The sequence below is a fragment of the Calypte anna genome, chromosome 3, assembly GCF_003957555.1.
Source record: "Calypte anna isolate BGI_N300 chromosome 3, bCalAnn1_v1.p, whole genome shotgun sequence".
Lineage (NCBI taxonomy): Eukaryota > Metazoa > Chordata > Aves > Apodiformes > Trochilidae > Calypte > Calypte anna.
In genome coordinates this window covers 65,761,831-65,784,947 of record NC_044246.1, presented here as the reverse complement: position 1 = coordinate 65,784,947, position 23,117 = coordinate 65,761,831, and the positions used below count along the sequence as shown (strand labels likewise).

The 23,117-nt window shown below is 39.4% G+C and overlaps 1 protein-coding gene across 2 annotated transcripts in view; it reads right to left on the bottom strand.

Annotated features, from left to right (window-relative positions):
• Positions 1-19,075: 19,075 nt before the first annotated feature.
• Positions 19,076-23,117, bottom strand: part of MAN1A1 (mannosidase alpha class 1A member 1) — a 136,544-nt gene continuing 132,502 nt past the window's right edge. For both annotated transcript variants that reach the window (XM_030447126.1, XM_030447127.1), the window contains 2 exons: positions 21,787-21,902; positions 19,076-20,706 (listed from right to left, as the gene is read on the bottom strand). In XM_030447126.1, coding sequence (XP_030302986.1) covers positions 20,580-20,706; positions 21,787-21,902 — 243 coding nt within the window. In that variant the 3' untranslated portion in view covers positions 19,076-20,579. The remainder of the gene's footprint in view (positions 20,707-21,786; positions 21,903-23,117) is intronic.

The window sequence follows — 23,117 nt, the reverse complement described above, 5'->3', positions numbered from 1 at the left end:
CCTAATTTTCCCTTCAACCTTTCTAAAAGAAGGGTATGATCTCAACTATCCACAGCACGTTCTTTTTACTGGAGTCTGCCTAGAGCAATTTCCCCTCTAGTTTTATCAGAAGTAAGAAGAATCTATAAGAGTATCAGCAGCTGTATTTCACTTTTACCTATTTAAATTCAGAGGTCCTTCTGAGGCTTCCATAGGTGTAAGGGAAAATACTTTCACTCCACTCTGGTTCAGATTTGCAGCGTGAAACCATTACTCCACTTACTCCACTTACTCACTCCATGCATTGCTTTTTACAGCCATTGTGTTGATTACTGAACTGCAATTGATTCACTAGACAGAAAATTGAAAAATTATCTCTAGGCTTCACTGTAAAATTACTTCTGATAGCAGGTGCATTAGACAGTGCTTTAGTACTAACAGGGGCTGTCAGGCTGTTGCCTTCTCTGCCGGTTAACTCTGATGGCCAGGAGAAAATTAAAGTCCAGGCTTAGAAGTTACAGTCACTGGTAGGTTCCTTCCAAACAATGGCAAAGTGTATGGGACAGCAGATCAGGAGGGAGGGAAACACTCACCTTACTATAATCAAGCAATTTGGGGCCTTAATTTGTCTAATACGTAATAGTGATTAAAGAGCTCTCACACCAAAATTTATTAGAAAGATCAATGTCATTTTTATTTTGGCACTGTGGGTTGCATGTCTATCTCCTGTAGAGTTACTCATATGGCTTTGTCACCTTCATCAGTAGTAAGGGCATGGCATAAACTCAGGCAGTAACTTTAGAGCAGAGGAGGTAGTATTCTTTCACACAGTGCATGGTGAAGATGGAGACCTAACTGCTACAGATGTAGAAACTAATGCTACAAAAAACCCCAGAGTGTGGTTTTTCAGTTGGTTGGTTTTTGAGGTTTTTTTGGTGAAGATGGAGGCCTCACTACTACAGATGTAGAAACTAATAGTACAAAAAAACCCACACTGTGGGGTTTTTTTATTTGTTTTTGTCATTGATGTAAGTGATTGTTGATGCTCTTCTACAGCAATTTTTTCTACAGTGGGGATGCATGTGAATACATGGGTTACTCACATCTCTTGAGGATTTCAAAGGACTGTGACTTCAAGGTCTCCAAATAGAGAGAAACTTACTACAGTTTCCAGAGTCCTCTTAGCCTCAGAAGTCCATGAATAGCCAGAATGCCTTTTTTTAGGTCTCACCTTTCTCTGTGCAGGTGGGTGCGTGCATGGGTGCACACAGCTGCCTACTGCTCGCTGAGCCTGTTTCAGCTTGTGATAAGGCCACAAGCAGCAGCAAAAGTCACCTTTCTAAATGTAAGATGACATTGGCTTTATCCCTCTGCTTGGCATGTCTGGGAGCTGTAACTGCAAGAGAGGAATGTCTGCTTCCCTGTCCTTATCTTCCACTCCCTGCCCAAACAGAGCTCAGCAGCCCACTAACAGGGGTTGGCATTAGCAACTGTGTAGTGACCCCTGGCTAATTTATGAAGTGTCCCATGCCCTGGGAAGGGGTGGGGGCTGACACATGCCCTTGTGTTTTCCTTACACTCCTTCCATCCTTTCTGCTTTCCTGTCAGACCCTTTGACACCCTGACTTATTTTAAACTTACAACAACTTTCTGCTGAGAGCTTAATGAGAGCAAAAGGGCACTTAAGACTTCCAAACATCATGAGGCATAATAGTGCCGAGGGGGAGGCAATAGAAAAATGAACAGAAACAGCAGAACACTGGAGGGTGAGGAGGATGGTGCAAACCCATGCAAACGGGAGGATGGTGCAAACCTACATGACCTGGAATGACTTTTCCTCACTCTGAGGACCTAGCTGTATATTATTTTTCCCCACTGCGGTTTGTAAAGCTCTGCCTAAGTATTTCAAGTGTGCCTAAAGCTAGGCTTCACAGCACCGTAGAGCATTGCTAGCACCATGCAAAATCCTTTCCCCTTAAGCTTGCTGCAGCCCGTTGGGATATTGTTAATGCTTGGCAACCTCTTGAGAAATAATTGGCTTTCTCAGGGCTCCAGTTCATTTTAGGAGATTACAGTTTGTATTTTTCTTTTCCATGGAACAGGCACACAGAGGAGAAGGTCTTCTTGTCATTTACCCTTTCTTTCAGCTTCATGCTCTGCTTTATGCCTTCCTTTCAGAGCATACAAAAGCCCTCACAAGCAACACTGGATCTTCTTACAGAAAGCTGAGATTAGCAGATGGGGGACACTTTTGATGTTCTGTACAGGCCTCCCGTGTCACCAGGCACAGGGCTCTTTTCCTTGCTGTTATATAGCTAGGTTAGAAATTATTGTATTTGACTGAATTACTGCTCAGTGTATTAATCTAGTCTCTCAGGTCCAAATTCTTGATTTCTTCATTGGACATGGGACTGGAAGAATTACCTGAAATTAAGTTGAAGGATTAGAACCAGACATACTCCAGCCAGAAAAGTGGAAATTGTTCTGCTGTTCTGTTTGATTATTAAGGCTCCTCTGCTTTTATGGTTGAGGGTCTGTTGGTTTTCAGTAGTCCCAGGTACATTAAGTGCTCCTTTCTCTTTCACAAAGTGGCAAACGTTCAATTGAGATGCTGCAAGAAGTCCAATCTGGAAGAGGATTCTGTGGACAAAATAATCCCGGTTCTCAACTTCCAGACAAAACCCTGGGCCAGTCGGTGCCTGTCAGTGCAATGATTAAGATGTCTCTTTTTACACTGACAAGCCCTCCAAAACAGTTGTCCTTGGGCCCTATGAGGAGAGGCTGAGAGAGCTGGGGCTGTTCAGCCTGAAGAAGAGGAGGCTCAGGGGAGACCTCATTGCTGTCTACAACTACCTGAAAGGAGGCTGTAGCGAGGTGGGAACTGGACTCTTTTCACAGATGACCTTCAACAAGACAAGAGGACACAGTCTTAAGTTGTGCCAGGGGAGGTTTAGGTTAGATATTAGAAAGAATTTCTTCACGGAGAGGGTGATTAGGCTATGGAATGGACTGCCCGGAGAGGTGGTAGATTCTCCGTCCCTGGAGACATTTAAAAAAAGACTGGATGTGGCACTCAGTGCCATGGTCTAGCAACTGCTCCGGTGGGTCAAGGGTTGGACTAGATGATCTCTGAGGTCCCTTCCAACCCGGCTAATTCTATGATTCTATGATTTAGGGACATGCAAGGAGGAGCACATTTCTCCAGGTGTTTCAAACACAAGTAATACTGAATAAGCATACTCTGAAATACCAGCAGTATATGTAACAATACCTAATTTTATTTGTATATAAAGACTACCATAGAGGAAATTATGGACAAGCAAGAGAGACCTGGTGATCTTAAAAATACCTAAACAAATTCACCATTGCAGAAGTGGTCAGGTCCTTATGCATGGGGGGGTCAGCTTTGGGTTTTGTTGCTTTTTTGATATACTGGTTGCACCTGCAGGTACACATAAGCTTCACTGAGATTCTTCCCCCAAGCCAGGATCTGTTGCCTTGGGCTTCCCAAATGGTCCCTTAACCGTAAAGTTATGTATAACACAGGTTGCTCAGGAAGGTTTGGTATGCTTGGGAAAGAAAACAAGCTCTCTCTTTCTCTCTGACAGCTCATGTGCTGCTTGTATGATGTAGATTTTATCCTTCATGGATTCCCAGGTTGAAGAGGAGTTAATAGTGCCTCAATATTAATTGCTGATGCTTAGGAGGGTTGAGGACAGAGGGTGGCAGCACAGTGCTGTCACAGTGAGCCACACAACTTCTAGAGGCAATGTCAGCATGGAGTGGGTGTATAACATTTCATACACAATTGCTTCTAATTAAATATACGTATTTTTTTGTTCTGCTTCTCGACAGTGCCAAAATAACTTCTGTTTGGCTGATGTGTTTTAAACTGTATCTTATTGTTTGATGTCATCTCAGGAAGTGAAGTTTAAAACTGTGCGTCATGTGTATAGTGTATGTAGGCAGAGAAAAAACTTGCCTCCATTAATCATTTTCTTATTAAATACCATGAAATTGCTGCTTGTTCTGACAACAACAAACAGGACATCTAGATTAAGGAAAACCAAACAAGTTACTTTGCTACTGAGCCTATAACCAGCTCCAGCTTAGGAGGAGATGGAAGAATCTTTGGAAACATACTAGGGAAGAATAGACCACGACTGTGGAAGGAGTTATGCTTCCAGGAGCCATAAAATGCTTCATTTTACATTTTCTTCTCTGGGAGCAGTGGAAATAAAAAAAAAATTAATATGCTTGCTAGAAAAGAATGAAATTCCATGGGGCTGAGTGCAGGACTAAACTTGCAAAAATATCCCAAAAACCACCAGCCCCCAAAGGACCCTAAACCAAAACTAGATCTGTATCCTCTACTGAAAAACTGGTGCAATCCTCGTCCCTCTCTCACTTTCCCAACAAACTGAAATAAAGGTGCTGTGTTGTTAATAACATACCATAAGGATATACATAGGTCTTAAGCATTATTTATGAATCTTCTTTGTTCTTTGAGGAAAACAAGTAGAATTACAGAAGGATTGTCCAGAGTTCTTAGCACTAATAAAAGGTTTCCTGAATGAGTCTCAGAAAGTAACTTTTTGAAAATAAGGTAGCTGAGCATTGAAAGGAAGCCTTGCCCATTTCCTTCATTAACAGAAATAATCTTTGTCTCCTGTGTTTTGAATGAGAGGTCAGCTTTCAAGTGGCAGAGAAAAGGTTCTGGCATATATTTGTTAAAGCTCAAAGAGAAGAGTTTTGCACTATTAAAAATTGGTGACAATTATATTGATGATATTGTGATTATTTGTATTGTAAACTGGTGATGTGATTTGGACTTGTGTTATACATCAATGCTGTAGTTTTGAAAATACCCTTATGTCTGAGATAACAATGCTAACTTCTAAATAGTGTTTTCTGGAACTCTACAGAAGTAAAATAGAATTTATTTCTGCCTTGTGTTATAATAAGAGCTTATTTGAAAAAGAAAAAGCGTACACGGAAATACTGTGTGACTTTTACAAATGCTTTTTTCCTCATTCATTTTGTTTAGCACTGGAACTGTTGACTTAGATGAGATGTCATATCTTGCTTTTATATTGGCAGGTTTACATAATCTCATCTTGCTGTGCTCTTTTGGCTAATCAGGAAATGCATCACAATCTGTTTATCTGTGCAGATGAAATTATTTTATGTTTTATAATCCCAGGAGAGATTATTTCAGTCCTGAACTGTCTCCAGAAGACTAAGTAGCTTACTGGGAAACAGGGCCAATGTTTATACCTATTTGATACCGGTCATGATTTTAGATTAGAACAATGCAAAAGTATATTCCTGAGATGAAGATGTAATGTTCTGGAAAATTTTAAAAGCTTTTTAGTTGTGTAATAATTATTCTGATGTTTAAAGGGTAGATGATCTTGGTAGACTAACTCCACTGATGTTCAGAATTATTCAGAAGAATGGAGAGAAAAAAATTGCCTCTTCTAGTGTATTCTCACTTCTGTTCCTTATTTCAGCCACTTTAGAAATTGTTTCTAGCTTCATTACTATTTTTCTTTTCAATTTAGTGCCTGTTTTCAGCAGTCTGAATATAAAAAAATCAGAGAACATCTCCCACCTCAACTCTATTTTGATGGCAGCACTCGATCTTCTTATGAAGCCATTACAAATCTTTGAAGGGACAATTAGCTCTGAACAGGCTAATTTACAGTATTAAAAAGAAAAGTGGTCTTAGACAAGTCAAGACCTGACTGATGGAAGTCAGAGCACACATATTCATTGGAACTGTACTTTATATTTGTGAAAAGAATCTGAAATATTACTAAATCTTTTAGTTACTCCTTTAAAAAGCAATTTCATAATCTCCTGCAGCTGTGCTAGCAACATTGTCAGAACTTTATATGGTTTATTTCACTGATGTCATATTTATTATTAAGTACACTCTGATCTTCACAAATCAGGTGAAATGTTGAAGGAGATATTTGCAATGGCCCATTTTCTACAAATGAAGTATTGTGCCCCCTGTGAGTCATTGTTTTTGGAAAGCTTTGTCTGACAGAGGTTGGATGCAGGGGATGTGAGGTATTTCTCCAAGCATACAGAAAGTTGCAAATTCCATATAGTTACATACACCTCAGTTCCTGCAGGAAAGTATTACACAAAGTAGGAGAGCACCTGTTTTTTTGGCAGGTTTGGTTTGTGTCACTTTGTCAGCAGTAACAACACCTTGACTCGGAAGGTGGGATTCTCCCACCTGTGGAAGTGAATCTCTGTGCTGGAAAGAGATGTAAGGAACATGGCCACGGGGCTGCAATCTGATGGTATTGGGCAGGGTCAGGCAGATAGATGAATGCAGCAGCAGCCACCTGCATTTCTTTGCTGCAGATAAGATTAGTTCCTACATGGGTTCAGTTTGTGCTGGGAGCCAGAGCAGCTCCCCAGCATTTAGACAAGTGATTTGAGCCAACCTCAGAAACACTCAAAAATTGTGCCTTTAGGTGCCGAAGAACAAGAAACATTTTGAAATAATTATTCCCAGTGGAGGCTGTAATGAGGTTAGGTTAGACACAATGAATAATTCTAATTCCTCATTGTCTAGTGACACAATTTAAAATAGCATTTCAGTCTCGGGCCTCCCACGTAACTGGGTTAGATCAGTAACCCCCTGCTCTGACAGAAACCCTTCTATTCATTACTCAGAGCCATGGCTTTTTGTGACTGAGCAAACACAGGCTTTCTGGGTTTCAGTAAAGCAAGCTGACTACAACACTTTGTTGCTCTATGTGTAGACAAGATATGTATTTGAGGGCAAGGAAGAACACAATTTTCAATATAAATGTTTTGGCTGAGGGAGAAAAACAAAATCTTTGGAAGTGATGTAGGAGAGGAAGATGTTTTTTGAGCAGTTGTATCAAAGGCTAGACAGACTAATTGCAGCATCCTAGCATATTGCCAGTAATGGCTTGGTGGTGAGATAGGTTTTTTTCTTACCAACACTTTGAAATCTTTTTCCTTCAATTAGCCTCTGAAGGTGGATCAATAAAATAGTTTTTTCCTCCAAGACTAAAAGTGTGTCTAGATTTTACAATGGAGAAAGTAACAGATTGTCCACAGCACTGGTGAAGTCTCCATTCTTAACTACCATTATATAGATGTGACCATGGCTTCCTCATACAAGGAGCTTTTACCTACACAAAACTCCAAGCTTTTCTCTTAAGTCACTTGCAAACAAACTAAAAAAGACTGGTAAAAGCAGTGATGTTGGGAAGAAATATTTTACAAGTTCCAATCCAAGGTAAGGGAATTTTTTTATATTTGGAAGAAGGAAATTTTTAAATCAAGAAATGTTGGGGTTTGTTGGGTTTTTTTTTGCAAATATATTCTTGTAATTTCACTCAGCCTTGAAGTTCTGTGGAGTTAGTCAGTGAACTTACTAAAAACCTGAGCTCTCTCAAGCATTGCTCTGCTGATGTTTGTCCTAGACAGTGAGTCCATGAGACACAGTATGTTCCAGCTCCCTCCTTCAGGTGAACTTGTTTGGGCACCAGTTAGATCTTGTTCCAAGAACTAACCAACTAAGGAATGGTTAGCACAGAGGATGAGAAAAACTAAAACTACAAAGCAAAACTCTGGTAGTAGTGGTTCATCCCTCTCCAAAGGAAAAGAAATAAGAAATAGTGAATGCACCTGAAACAGATGCAGCTGTCTCATTAGTAAATTACACAAATGGCCAGAGTTGTATTTGTTAAGTACTTACAAGATGAGGGGTGTCCTTCAAAGCTGACTCCACCTTTAAGATGAGCAGGGTTCACAGTAATCCCTGCAGGAAGAAGTTGTGGATCTACCTCTGTGAAACTTGAATGTAGTGTGAGGCTTATAAAGTGAGAGAGCTCTTTGCATGAACAGAGAAAGTGACTTTTGTGTTGCCTGTTGGCCTAAGTATTCAGGTAAGTATTTGCTGCCTCTCTTTCCTGCTCTTAGTTTCTATTTGTCAAGTCTGTGTATACAAGCAAATTCCCACTAGGTCCTCTGTAGTGATAAGCAGGCCTGGCTTGCAGGAGCTAGCAGAGGAGATGAGCAATGTGACCTCTATTCTGATCCCTTGAAGGCAAAATTAATGTCCTCAGGATCTGTAGTTTGCTGCCCAAGGCTGCACGCCAGTTCCATGGCAGAGCAAGGAGTGGCCCATCTCCTGCTGGGAAAGGCAGTGTATTCCTTGGCATGCTCCGTGGAGGGCTCAGACAGGTTTGGAGCTGTTTGTTGTTGCTGTGCTCATCATCTCATGGTTCAAGCAGGTGACTGAATTGGCTAACTTGGTGAGCTCAGAGATGGGAAATATTTCAGATCTCCTTATTCCTCTCTGTTTGCCTCGGTTTTCTCATCTTCACAAGGGAGATAACAAATACTGAGAGAGCCAAATATTTGCTCGTTTAAGTACATATCTTAATTAGCAAAGTTCTTTGAAAAACTGTCTGAGGCAAGTGCTCCAGCAGCAAGAGGAATTCTTCATGCTATAAAAAGCCAGGAGCTGTTTCCTCCAGTGTTTAGTCACCTCTCAGAATAGAGTCAGTAATTTCTCCTCCTCTCCCTTTAACACACACATTATGTAAATAATCCTAACAATAAGCTGTCTGGAGTATTTTATTGCTTAATTAATATAGTTTCAATATTATGAATAAATAAGATCACATACAGATTGGGAGTATAGTAAAGTTAAAGGGATATGATCCAAGATGGAGTTTCAAATCCCTTCGCATCTGTTCCCCTCTTCTGTTGGATTAATTTTATGTTAAAAATTAAATTATCCTTGTGAATCTGTTTCCTCTGATGTTCTGCCCTCTCCCCTCATCTTTCCATCATCTGTCTGCTCAACACCTTTGCTGCTCTCTCAGATGGGGAAATAAAAGCCACTTGACAGCCCAGCTGGCTGAGCAGGCCTCTGCTGTTCCCCTCCATCCCTTGGGGGGCTGCTGAATGTGATGGGGTTGGAAAGCTCTGGACTGGTTGGTTTCTGTTTTCAGACGAATGCAGGCTTTCCAACTGGTGTTCCTTGCTACTTTGATCCATGTTTTAATTTAAAACTTGGGAATTCAAAGTCCATTGAACTGTAGTAGACTTACTTTATATTAAAAGACTCTTCTCTTCCTCTCTTCCCTGTCCTAAAATAATACTCAAACATCTCCCAAGGCCTTGCTTATTTCTGTTTAGTGAAGGAGAAACAGTTTTTAAATATTAATCTCCTTTACATGGTTCTTAAAAATATGCATTTTTTAAAATTTTAAAATTTTTTTTAGTTTTATATATTTGCTACAAAAATGCTGGTGTGGCTTTAGTTTTCAAGTCACCAGGAAAAAAAGTCACATCAGAAGAAGGTCACAGGACAAGAAAAAAAACCACCAACCTTTGCAACCATATACAGTGCTTGTTTAGTAATGAAGATTTTGTTTTTACTTTCCTAAACTGTAAACTCTTAGTGGAAGGAAACACCCTTCCCTTGGGCTAGGAGAAGGACCAAACACATTTTGAATACTCCCACAAGGTGAAAATAAGTGGATTGTAAGCCAGGTGTTAGGAAATTCTCAGTCCTCTTTTTGGTGTAGAGTTTTTGCTTGAAGATGCTTCCTTCCCAGATCCAACCTCACTCAGTGCAGCCAAGTCCCCTCCTTGTGTTCCACGTGCAGAGAGCAGCCAGCAGTGCAGGGTGCTGCGTTACTGGTGCCTGACTACTCCGTCCCTATTTTTCCTAAAATGAGTAGCTCCATATTCCCAACTGATTTCCCATCCCCACCCCCTTTGATAGGATCAAAAGTCTGTAGCTCTTGTGAATACATCTCCTTCCCTTAACTATATATTTTTCAAGAACCTACGGGCATGCAATTGTTAGTGGGACTTGAGTGCTTATTCTCCGGAGAAAAAAAAAGTTTGAAATGGGCCTGACAGGTTAGAAGGCACTTGGAGAGGGACAAACCAACACAGGCAGACTAAATGACTGTTTAGAAATTGATTAGAGCAAGAAATTTTATGTTTTCTCCAGAAACATTGCCAGGCTGTGATCATTATATGCTGCCATGTCTCACAGGTATGTGAAGACATGATATCATTTGAAGACAAGATAAGATGAAGACAAGTATCTCCCAGCATCCCTTTGGGTATTTTTTTGCACCTTTCAAGTTATTTAATGTTATTCTTACACTGATGTTGTGGACTCCTGATTGCACACAGCTACTTGTAGAGCATTCTGTCTGGTGTAGAGCTTTTCCTCCTTCCCTCATAGGGATGCAAAGGGTGATGCAGGAGGCAACCTCAGTCAGCTCTTGCATGTTGACTTGTGCTGTGGTGATGGTGATGTCTGAGTCTGAATCCTGAAACTAGGAATACTTTTTTCCATTTAAGGCATATTAGCCATAATCTCTGTACTTCTATTTATTTTTATTTTTACACTGTTTGCTTTACACTGTGCAGTAAAAGATACAGTAGCTTAATGTGAAGGAAATCATACCTGATCTATTCATGCTTGTATAAACAGCACATATTTCTTCACCTCCATGGAATTATAAGGACAAGACTTTGTGAATAAAATTTTGAAAAATGAGAGAGTAACTCGTTTACTGTGACAGGAGATGAATAGAGGTAATTTAGTCTCATAAAAGTAAAATTGGCTCATGTTTTACATGGGGGTGGGAGAAAGAATATGTTTTAGCAGCTGGAAGGGGGAGTGGAGTTGAGAATTGGCAGCTGTGCTGAGGGGGCTTGGGCTGCCTGGCTCTGCAGCCTTTGGTGAGGCATTTTGTGTGCCTGGTGTACATACTCCCTTCTTTAAATGCAGATCTAATTCTTGGCTTGTAGACAGTTTTGTTCTTCACACAAGAAGCTCCAAAAAATAGGACTCAAGTGTGGTGCTGGTCTTTTGCCACGCTTGAGTTAGAGTTTTTCCTCTTCCTGTTCCTGTGGTTGATACAGTTGCTCCTTAAGTGTATTTCAGCCTTCACATCTTTCTTGGGGACAGTGTGTGGAATGTAAGCCTGAAAGAAAAGCAAATATCCTTTGGTTTTAAAGATATATGATGGTAAGATAAAAAGATCAGGGCCTGTGGAACTAGGCATTATGAGACTTAGACAAAGATCTTCTGAGGCACCTGTCTCCTTGGACAAATAATCTGGGCTGAAGACAAAAATTAAGTGTGCCTGGGAAGTTCTTTCCCAGGAGTTCTCTATTAGAAACACAAAGCAAAAGTCCTCAGGTTAAAGGGTTGGTCTGTGCTGTGAGCTGAACTTCCCAAAGTCTAGAAATGGCCTGAAATGGGAGAGAAACTGTGCAAGGATGAGGTGGATGCTTTAAAAAAGAAAAGGCGTGAAATTAGCTGAAGATTTTGTAAAAATTGGCTTTAGAGCAATTTGTTTCCCAAAGGTAAAGAAGACAACAGGTTTTGTAGTAGTGCTTTTGGAGATGAGTCAGGAAGAGGAGGCTTGAGGTTAAGCTAGTTTGGCTCTGACATGGCCTCTGGTTTTCAAAAGTTTGAAAATGCTTTATCAAAATCTATGAGAACTTCCACAAATTCATTGGTTCCACAGTGCAAAATAATGTTTGCTTCGTGATACGAGTGAATTAAAACCCCAAAATATGTATTTTCTGACTGTCCAGGTTGCTTTCAGCATTTTTAGACTCTTAAGAATGCTAACCAGTGAGTGACTTGTTTCTACTGGCATTTTTGTACATTATGAAGTCTTCACTATCATTCCTTTTGAAGCTGAGACATTAGACTAAAATGAAGTTGTGAAACCTTGCATTATCAGTAATTAATATAATGAGCTTCTGTTTTCATTTTTGAGTGTTTTCTGGTTCCTCCAAGTGGTGATGTTGTGCAGGCTGCCCTTTCTTAGTGGATCATTTGCACATTATTTCTGGTAACTGGAGACAGAAATATGACTTGTGCCTCTTTCAAACATTCCCCTAAATTATTCTGAAATGGGGTTGTGGCTGTACTACCATACACAACACTTCTGTGCTTTTAATAAACTCATCATGCTGCAATTCTGTGAATATTGTTTACAACAGTTTGGGGCTTTCAACTACAAACAGGTTTGGCCTGGGACTTGCTGAAGTCTACAGTGACTGCTTTAGAGCAAGTACTGATCCTAGTGCTTTGCAGCCTGGCTTGTGATACACCACTGGGATTTTAAAAGTTTATTCAAATTTAGGAAGCTGTAAAATTGCTTAAAGTCTGGGCAGGCAGGAAAAAGCCATACAAGCTTGGAGAAACCTCTCTCTGTGTGTGCATCTCCCTGAGAGATTTATTTGGAGGAAATCTGTTGATACCTACCTTCTGCCATAAGGACAAATGTGATGGGTTCAAGCGGGTTGTGGGGTGTCTAAGGCTACACAGAGAGCTTAGTGATCAGTAAAAGTGCTAGAGAATGTTTGTGTTGATGAGCATCCCTGTGAAAAGGCTGGAAAATGATCACATCTTAAGGAGGCTGCTTTTGTTGTTTTAACATGGACTAAAAGTGGATGTAGTGTGTACTTTATATCCAACTCTAGATTGGATATTAGAAAGAATTTCTTTACTGAGAGGGTGATCAGGCATTGGAATGGGCTGCCCAGGGAAGTAGTGGATTCTCCATCCCTGGAGATATTTAAAAAGAGACTGGATGTGGCACTCAGTGCCATGGTCTGGTAACCGCAGTGGTAGTGGATCAAGGGTTGGACTTGATGATCTCTGAGGTCCCTTCCAACCCAGCCAATTCTATGATTCTACGATACTGCATTTCAGTAAACCAGGGAAGGAAAGCTTTGCAACTGATATTTGCAATTTTTCCTGGCAGCTGGGTCCTTTCACACTCCTAGTACCTACTCATGATGTAGCTGCTCCTCATTGTCTCCATCCTCCTGGCACTCACCCTTTACATATTTGTAAACATTAATGAGGCCACCCCTCAGCCTCCTCTTCTCCAAGCTCACCGTGTCTGGTTCAGTGCCTTCAGCTTTTAAGTGTTTTCTTGTCTCTTGACCACCATCCTTTCATCCTCATGTTTCCAGCAACTCGTTTTGCCTTATTGTTTTCACTGCTGATCTCACTATGCCCTTTTCTAGTTCGAATAATTGGTTAGTGACTTAGATTTATCTTCTATTGTAAAAATTTTTAGGAAGAGAATGTGTCTGTATAACATGTTCTACTTTTATGGCATTATGGAGTATAAATGGTTGCTATTAATAATATATAGCAAAAGGGTCTCTTAGTTGACACGTGTACTTTTATTTTAATATATTAATATTTATAGCATGCTTGTAAGTGTACTGCAGCATGTATTATAAAATTAATGGAGTCCCACAAAATGGAAACTCACTGTTGTCATCTAGCTGTTAAACTTTTGCTGAGAAATAGAGAGAGGCTGCAGGATTTTGTATGCAAACTATGAAGGTGGAGAATTGGCTTTATGTATGTTGGCAGCCAGCACTGGGAAAGAGAGAGAAAAAGAGCCAGAGATGTGATATTTTAAAATATGAGAGTGATAGAGAAAAGAGAGATTCAAATTTTTTGAAGCTATTCATGTTAAGACATGCACACTTTAATTAAAGAAGACAAATACCAGCTGAATCAAAATCAGTGATTTGTTTTCACTAAGTACGATACAGCTCTGAAATTTAAGACAATGGATAGTTTGCTCAGGGAGAATAAATCCAGGCATAGTGTTTTTCAAATGTGGTTATTTCAGACAATAAACATAATCTATAGAATATTAAAAAAAAAAAAAAGAGAGACCGAGAGCCTATGCTTTCTTTTTCTTGAGAGTTCCTTAGGCTGTATCTGCTTCATAAATCACCATGTAAAATTCTATGAAATTGTTTTCTCCAGGTGAAAATTTGACTTCACTAAAATAAATGAGAGTTTTGCCATCAAATTTAATGGAGCCAGTTTCCATGCTCTGTAAGTTATTTTTAAAAAAATGCTCACTGGTGCAAACAATTTTCCCCAGTTAGCCCACCTTGGCAATAGCCTCGGTATAAAGATTGAAGATTTAGTGCCTCAAACAAGTGATGACTCTGAGCAACCATTTAACTCTCTAGTGAATTCATAGACTTCGGTGTGAGGCTGTTTGCTCCTCCTTTTCACATTGGAACAGAAAGAAATGAGAATTAGATACTGAGATCTATGTTACAGTCTATCAAATCCTACTGCAGAAGTGGACAGTCGTAAGGTTTGCTTACATCTATAAATACGTCTTGGTATAAAGCACTAATAGAGTCTACACGTCTTCTCACTTTTTCTTTTTTTATTGAGAAATGCTCAGGCTTTGGATTAATGTTAAGATGTGGACAATAGTATTTTACTGGACAAATGTATTCGATTTTGAATCCAAGGAAAAAATAATCAAAGAATGCTTCATTGGTTATTCAGTCAGAGGTAAGCATGTGATAAAAAAGGCAAACTGAAAAACAGTATTGTTTGTAGCCTCAATTTCCTGTAATTTAATGTAGTTTTTCAGGGCTTCAGATGTGGGTGCAGTACCAACTGGTTTCACTCATAAAGTTGCTGTACCTGGAGCTCTCAGGGTGGAGAGGGATGGGGGAGCAGCTGAGGGCTCTTGCAGGGCTTGTGAGAGGCATTTTTGCATTGTGCTGCTCCCATCTTACTGGGAGACCCCAGGGAGTCTTATTTTTTGTTTTAATGAGTTTTCTGGCCATCTGTATTCTTGCAACGACACAGTAGAAGGGTGCTTCATGAGAAAAGGAGTAAATGAGTTTGGTTTGTTTTTTTGTTTTTTTTTTTAATTTAGAGATTCTCTCAGCCTGCTAAGTTTCCTTCTCCTCTGCTCTTTGTGCTTTTGCTGGCACGGCTTGTACTTGAGCTGAGTCACTAAAACCAGTATCCTGGGCTGTCCAAGAAGTGCCTGTGCTGTGAGATACTGGCAGTAGGTCTTTTAGGAATTTTGCTCTTGTGCTTTTCTATGCTCCGAGACATGAGGAAGGGAGCTTGGTGCTTCAGTATGCCATTTTTGGATATGTGCTGATCAACTCTTCAAAATGACACAACCCATCCTTACTGTAGGGTCACCTATTCTCCATAGATGAAATAAATTACTTTGGGCTCTTCTGTTATGTCCATTGGCAACCATAACACTTCTCTGAGCTTCTGGAGTACCAGCAAGTCTCCTTGTCATAAGGGGATGCTCCTTGGCAGATGAATCAATGGCCAGGATGTGGCAGTGTACTAAATTCACACTGACAGTTTTATGGTTTTTAACTGGAAGTGCTCTAAACTAATAGTAGCTCTGTGCTCCTCTGATTATGGTACCAAAGCAACAGACAAATGGAGTTAAGGGACAAAATGTCGATAATGAAGAGGAGTCATTAATGTCCTGTAAAATGTCAGCATGGGAATGGTGAAAGGCAAACAACCTTCCACAAATCAGCCACAAACTGTGTCAAAGTTCTTTGCTTTCAAAAGGAAAGTGACTTTTAATTCCAGGGTGAGTGAGAGCTGGAAAATAAGGATCAAACTGCTGGCTGCTGAGGTACTGTAGAATGAGAACAGTCACTGGACTCTGCTGCACTGTGACTCAGTCCAGCCAGAACTTTGTGTATGTATAGATGCATGAAATGGGGTCTGAGCAAAACCCTGGATTTTATCTCCTCTTGCAGTATTCAGACAGGCTCTCTGAGTGCTTGTGCCATTTTGTAGGTTTGGCAGCCTGCTTTTCCATGCATAATCTTTCCTCCTGCATTTGAGGTCAACCAGGACAGACTAATCCCAAGATTAAGGCGGCTCAGATGAAGGGCTGTTTGTACAGCAGATGCTGTCATATGAGTGCTGAGTTCCTCTTGTGACAGGGCAAGGTCATAGGGCAGTACAAGTGGTGGGGAAAATCCTGTTTGTCTTGACTAATTGTCAATTCCATTCTAGTTTCTTTTTCCCCCGCAGAAAAAACCCCAACACAATAAGCATCCAACTAAGAAGACAGGTTGAATTTCTAACCCAGGCTTGTATTTAGATCTCTTGAGAATAACTGCTGTGAGGGTTGCATTAGTTCATGTTTAACTTGTTGAGTAGCAGTTTGTGTGGTCCTGGAGCCAGCTGCAGGAGGGACTCCCTGCTGACTGCCCCAAGAAGTGACCTGCAGAGCTGTACACTCTCAACTCTGCTGGAAAAATGAGAAAAGTGAAGAGCTGGTGCCCAAAAATGACTTAAGCAAGTCTAATGAGTAAGTCCTTTGACAAAAATTGATACTACTGAGACTGTACTGTAGAATCGTAGTTTATTTTGCTACCACCTTTGGATGAGGCTCTTTATTAAGCAGAGAAAACAAGGTTACCTATGAGATGGAGCAGTTATTCCAGTATTTAGATGGGAGATCTTACAGTCACGTCCTTCCAACACAAAATGTAGTTACAGTTCCTATGACAACTGTTCCTCTCCTCTGGAGCATGGACTAAGGACAGTGTTTCATTACATGATCATGTAACACTGTGACAGCCTTGTCATCTCTGCTCCAGTATTTGCTCCCAATGGCCTTTAGCTGCGGCCCACTTGTAGTGTGCAGGACATGGATTACAGTGGCTGACCTTAACTGTGCTTACTGCCTGCCACCTCTGACTTGCCATCTCACTGCTTTTCATTCATAAGTTCACTTTCTCCCAAAATACATTTGGTAAGGTGAATTGCACTGACAAAAATTTCTAGAAAGGTGTTTCTGTGGTAGCAATTCCATACGCTGCCTAAAGTTAAATAACAATAGGCTCTTAACAAGTACACAGAGTACTAATCTGTATCAGACAAATCTGCTGACAAGAATCCATGAGCAGAGCAGCCAAACCAGGCTATGCAGCAGATTCTGGTGTTTACTTCTGCAATAACACACTCAGGAAAAAATTTAACAAGGTGAACATATATATTAAAAGACTTTATTCACAATAGAGAAATTTTTACAAATATAAGTTCTTAAAAATTAAGCATCTCGATCTATTATGTAATCCATAATTTCACTTTATATAAAGGTGAAAAGACTAAATGTACTATGTACAAATCAAAAGCAATTTAAATGCATGATAGAAATGGATAAAATGTATCATGAAGTCACTGTAGAAACAGTGAGCCATTGGGCATCGCAGGAATCTGTGTACAACCAACACATATGCAAATCACAAACAATCAAAGCAATTTGTTCCCCTGTGAAAAATCTGTGGGTGCCATTTAAAGTATTGTACCTCTGAGGACATAACATGCAGATTTAAATGCATCATTATGCTAGAAAGAAATGGAACAAGTATAGGCAGTGTGTTTATGCAAAGCTAATGCTTGCCTTTCCCCCCCATCCCCTTCCAATAAAGCAATTTGGTTTGCTCTTATGAATGACTGGGAACACAAAGTGACCATCACTAGCCACTTCCATGCAGCTAGCTCAGTGAATGGGACATGAAACAAATGTTAGCAATCTAATGAGCAGTGGTAATTACTGACTGTTTTAAAATGATTGCTCTAACTTTGGTGTTTTGGGGTTATTAAAAAAAAAAAAAAAAATCAATATATTCTCAGTTTATGAAAAGGTTTTTTTCTTACAGTTGGCAGATCTACACGTTGTACAATCTTCTTGACTACTTACATTAGTTTACAAAAAGTACAGTATAGTGCAGTTTGTACATACAACCTGAATACCAATACCAGTCACAACAAAATTGTGCTCATTGTAACTCCAAAACAAAACAAAAAATATTCATATTAAATACCTGTATTACCAGGAAACAGTCAGGATGCTTAAAGTACACAGGACCTGATGCATACACTGAGCTGTATTTTTGTAGCCTGGTTTTTGAAAGGTGGAGTTGAAAGGTTTGCCTGGTTCTCCACTGTTTCTCTTCTGCTTCCAAAGTACAGGCAAGATCACCAGATACAGCTGGGAGAAGTGTCTTGTGGTTAAGAAAACCAAGTAAAATAAGGCTTGCAAAACACATTTCTCAAAGACTTTTTCTGTCTGAGCTATTGTAGTTATTTAATTGATATGAAGCCTAGAACAGCACATGCACAACAACCATGTCGTAGGCAGCAGCAGATGACCTGTTAAAGATAACTAAGTCAAAAGTAATAATTATTACGTTTTTGGTCAAAGAGGGAAGAGAATGTCTGTTTCTATTCCACTGTATTTTCAGTGGCTGTAATTTCTCAGTGGTTCTTGGCTGGGGCTTCATAAATACTGCTTCTTGTAGTGAAATGAGGCAACCAGGTGCCACTAATTGCCAGGTAGTGGGCATGAGCTTGTGTTAAGCCCACCTGTGTCTGATTAAGCTTTATTGGCCCCCTAATCCTGCTCATGCGCAGTGGGGGCCTGCCCTAATTAGGCACAGGTGGGCTTAACACAAGCTCATGCCACTCCCTGACAATTCGTGGCACCTGGTTGCCTCATTTCACTACAGCTTCTGAAGAAACACAGTGAAATGCTATATTCCTCCAACAGTACCAATTCTGGAATTTGAAAATAGGCAGCAGCTCTGCTTTTCAACAGAGCAGAGCCAGTGCTTCATCCTTGCTCATTCAGTTTTAGAAAACTGTTACTATAACATGAAGGAATTAATCCTTGAAAAAAATGTAATAATAATAAAAAGCAGTAAAGCAAAAAGTCTTGAGCCAATGTGTGGGTTCCATGTGAGCAGGCTTCATCTGAGGTAGATGCACACACATTTGCATCCATTCCCCCAGTGCTGGGCTGCCCAGGCTCAGCCAGGGACCCCTGCTAACTTACATGTAAGAATGTAGAGCTCTGCTAGGTCTGCAATGGAAGGATCAACATCACTGAAGATCCTCTTGTCTTGCCCTACACATAAATGTTTTTGGAAGCTCATGCAGCACCTTCCACCTTCCCTGGCTGTAAGGGAAGAGGCAGTGCTGCTTTTACGAACTCCAGAGGATCAAGTTTATGGGTCAGCCTCCATCTGATATACATAGAGGTATATATAAAAATGGAATCAGTTATCTTTCCTCTTGGCTTCTACCTAAGAAAACCTACATTGCAGACCTCTAGCAGTATAGAAAAGATGTACCCTAATGCCTAAACAATGTGCTTCCTCAGCTGTGACTTGCTATGCTGGACATGTGAAGCTATCTTCTTCGATACCTTTAAAGAAGATTGCTGTTCAGAAATGTATTTGATTTGCTGCAGTCCAACCACTGAACAATGTGCTTTCTCAGAACGGGAAGCTAGGTATTGTAACCTACTCAAAATGTATGAAAATCATTCTGTCACTAAATGAAAACATAGGCAGACTTAATAATAATGTAAACCACTCCAAAGTACACTTAAATGCAAAAAGGAATTAATCGTGCCTTATTTTTCTTTCCCTTTGTTGATGCCACAAAGTAAAATATTTTTGGTAAAGCTGCTACCTTTCTTAGTAATCCAGGGCTCTGATCTAGAAAATATTTTTAAGCTCACTGGTTTTCTGTCACTTTTCTGTCTTTTGAGAAGACAGCCTTGGTTCTTTCTGAAAGTTTTCATTGTACACTGGATTATTACCTCTCTGAATGATTATCTTCTTTTAAGGAGACTTGTTTTCTTCAAGGCATTTGAACATCTAGCTTTATTCATGTAGCTACATTAAATTGCTTTGTGACAATACACTGTTGTCTGGTGTGGAGTCTGAACCGAATGTTTGAGAAGGTCACAGAAAACCAAACAAATTGTCTCTGGTATAATTTTCAACTCAGCTTCCAGAAGAACGGCATCAAGTTTTTGTTTTTTTTTTTTTTTTCTTTTTACTGTCCAACCAAATGAAAGCTACTGGACTAACTAAAGAATTTAAGAATCCCTTTAGTAATACAAAAGTACTATCTTATTTTCTTCCATAGTAGCCTGACTATAAAGACATGAGAATAACACCACTTAGAAAAGAGAGGAAGCAGTTTATTCTATTACAATATTCTGATCAAAACTTGAAGAATTAAGGTCTGCTAACTAATGTGCTAAATTCATAAAACCTAGCAACTTCAACATATACTGCAGTTTCAGAGTTGTGCCTGCACGAGATGAAAATATTCCTATTTAGTTTTCATTGACAACAAAATACATCAGATACTTTACCAAGTAATGAGAGACCCGCATAAGAAGAGGCTGTCACAGTCACAAGATTTGTCTTGGATGACACACAAAAATTAACACAGAACAACAAGAACAACAAAAAAACAAGAAAAAAAAAAAAAGAGAGAGAGAAAAAAGCTTTTTATACTCAATTCAATATGGCTTTTTGCAACATGGCAAAATATTACAGCTTAAAGCAGACATCTCCTCACAGAGGAGAAAAGAATTTTGCAGTCAAATTAGAAGCATAACAGGAAACAAGTAACATGCAGAAACCTCTGCTCCTTTTGGCCAAGATGACACTGCAGCCTACCAAAATCCGGAGAGATGTCCTTTTTCTTTTCTAAGAAGTGGTTCAACTGGGTAAGAGGAATGAAGTTTTATCATAATCAGTTGGGGTCCATTCATGAATATTTACTATTAAATAAAACAGACTGCAAAACACTCTATTTAAAAATTTAACTCAAGAATTTAAAACCAAATTATGTGCCCAAGTCCCGGAAAGAAACATAAGGAATGAAAGTAGAACTTAATCTTCATCTATTTCTTGTTTTCTTCTTTATTCTCATCGTCTTTGTGAAGAACAGGGAGAGGATGAGCCTCTGTGTTGAAGACCCAGTGTTCAAATGGAAGAAGATCATCTTCAGAGAACAGCAAATACAAGTACCTGGCAAGAAATAAAAGCAGCAAATGTGATCACATTAGAGAAGTGAAACATAAAAGCCTGATTTCATGGCACTTCCCATGATGAATGCCACCAGTGGCAACAGCTGACCAAAGATGAAACACAGGTAAGTCCCAGCATCACAAAGCTCTGGGGCTACACAGCTCAGATTGGACTCAAGGGCAATAGCAACTGGAGACCAACAAAAGAACACCTCTGTCCTGACAGGAAAAAGGTTAGACTATCAAGATTAAGTATCAGTTCACTTCCATTTAATCCTTGGTAATTTTCCTAAATGTTGGCTTAATAATATACAGCCATAGTAATTTTTTTGATTGTGAATGTCCACATGTATTAAGGTGTAGGAAGGAAAATACTGTAGTCCAGTTCTGTCTTCTAAGAACAATCTGTGGCTTAGGATTTTTAAAGAAGAAACGAGCACTAGAGCAGAAGCTTGGACAGCCATTTACTGAGATAGGGTCCATTACAACCAACTTTAAACAAGAACCAAATCCAACATTTTATTTATTGTCCTGATACCGGGCATGATAAGTGAAGCCTTCTTAGAAATGTATTTATGATGTTTCATTTACTTGAGTATTACACTTTCTGTTGAAAAGCATGATTGCTTCTTTCTGGTCTTTGCAACATTTGCCTTCCCAGACCAGGACAAAACCTCTTTGTTTCATTAAAAATGTGGGAGATGGTGATAGATACCGAAAGCTTTTGGTTTTCTTCCTAACAAGTCACAAACTTACTATGCAAGTTGACTTCTTTTTTCTTTTTGTGCAGTTTTAAAATGAAAAGTATGCCATACAGGCCTGGTAAGTTCTCTGTCTACTCAATTTGTTTCACTAGTGTTGGCATATATAATTAGATTCTATCAAATCTAGATGTCATTTCTCAACAAAGACTATCAGAAAATAATTTTCTATCAGAAAATAATTTCCAGAAGCCACAGAATTTAATTTATTGATATAGAGGGGAAAAAAAGGCAATTTGTCTTCCCATCTGTAAAAGTGGTTAAAAAAAAAAAAAAAAAAGAGAAACTACTTAATATCAGTGACAGTCAACTTTACTTACTTGAGTGTCTCTGAAAGGAAGAAACTTTGCTGCACATCATCGTGGCTTTCATGATTGTTATAAACATCTCTAATGCCAGAATAGCCACCATCCACTCTGCAATGTTTCTCCAGTGCCTGAAAAAAAGGGGGAGAAAAACACCACAGTGGGATTAAAAAATTAATCACCTTTGATTTTTAATTTGTCTGACAATAAAATTAGCAAAAAAAAAACCCACCAAACAAAAAAACCCTGGTGTTTACATTAGAAGAGTGGTACCTTTGTGCTTACAGATGAGCTGTAACTTCTCTAGACAGACTGCTATCCAATACCTTGTTAGTTCTCTTATCACAGCTTTGCTTAAAAACATTCATCTTTTTTTCCGTGGCCTATTTAACAAGGTTTAAGGTATCCTTAGCTTCTTAGTTTTTCTCATTCTGTTTTATAATAACTCTCTGGTATAACAAAGGAGTGAAAGGAATCGAAGATTACTATATTTATACCAACTCATTATTCAAAACAAATCCAGAAAGTGCTTTTTAGGCCTAAATAACTTCTTAGGATGAAAATGACAGTAAGCATGATGGATTACTACATTTACTCAGGGCCAGAGTACTCTGAAACATGGCCCTTGCTGCCAAGACAGGTACTGGAGAAATAACTTTCAGGCAGAAATACCTGCAACTTTAGCAATCTCCCCTATGGCGAGTTGGAAAACAACTATTTTCTGAAGTTATTACAACTGTATTCTGAAGTGATTACAGCATAGATACATTTTATTTATATAAAGATGCAGCATTTCAAACCACACACAGCAAAAAGCTTTGAAAATGGAGAAGATACATCTAAGCCAAGCGAATGGGCAGAATAAGCATTTTCTTATGAAAGATGGTAATAAAAGTCCCTAATAATTACTGAGGTATCCATCATTTCCACTTGCTCTACAGGCTGTTCAAGACCTGTGTTTTCTGCTACCCTAAATGTCCTTGTTTTTGCTGGAGTCCCTGTAGCTATCTGCATATATTTAGCTTGCATGTCAGGCTCTCCATAGTTTTCACTGGAGAGTAAGCTGCCTATTGTATATTTAAAAGGTATTTTTGTCCAGGAGAGCAGCTTTAAAATATAACAGGCCTATTTGTCTTTTTTTTAATGTGTCTTTAGGTTCTTTAATTTTCCTGGACACTTTTACTAAGTGACAAATATACTTAAGTTTAAACAAGTAATTTCCCCTGGCTGGTAGTCTTTCCCTCTTGTCTACTTCAACCTGCAGTGAATTCAAAATGCTGAATCTGTGTCTGGATTTTCAATGTCAAACACAAGCTTATGTTTTCCAACGCACAGCAGAAGGAGAG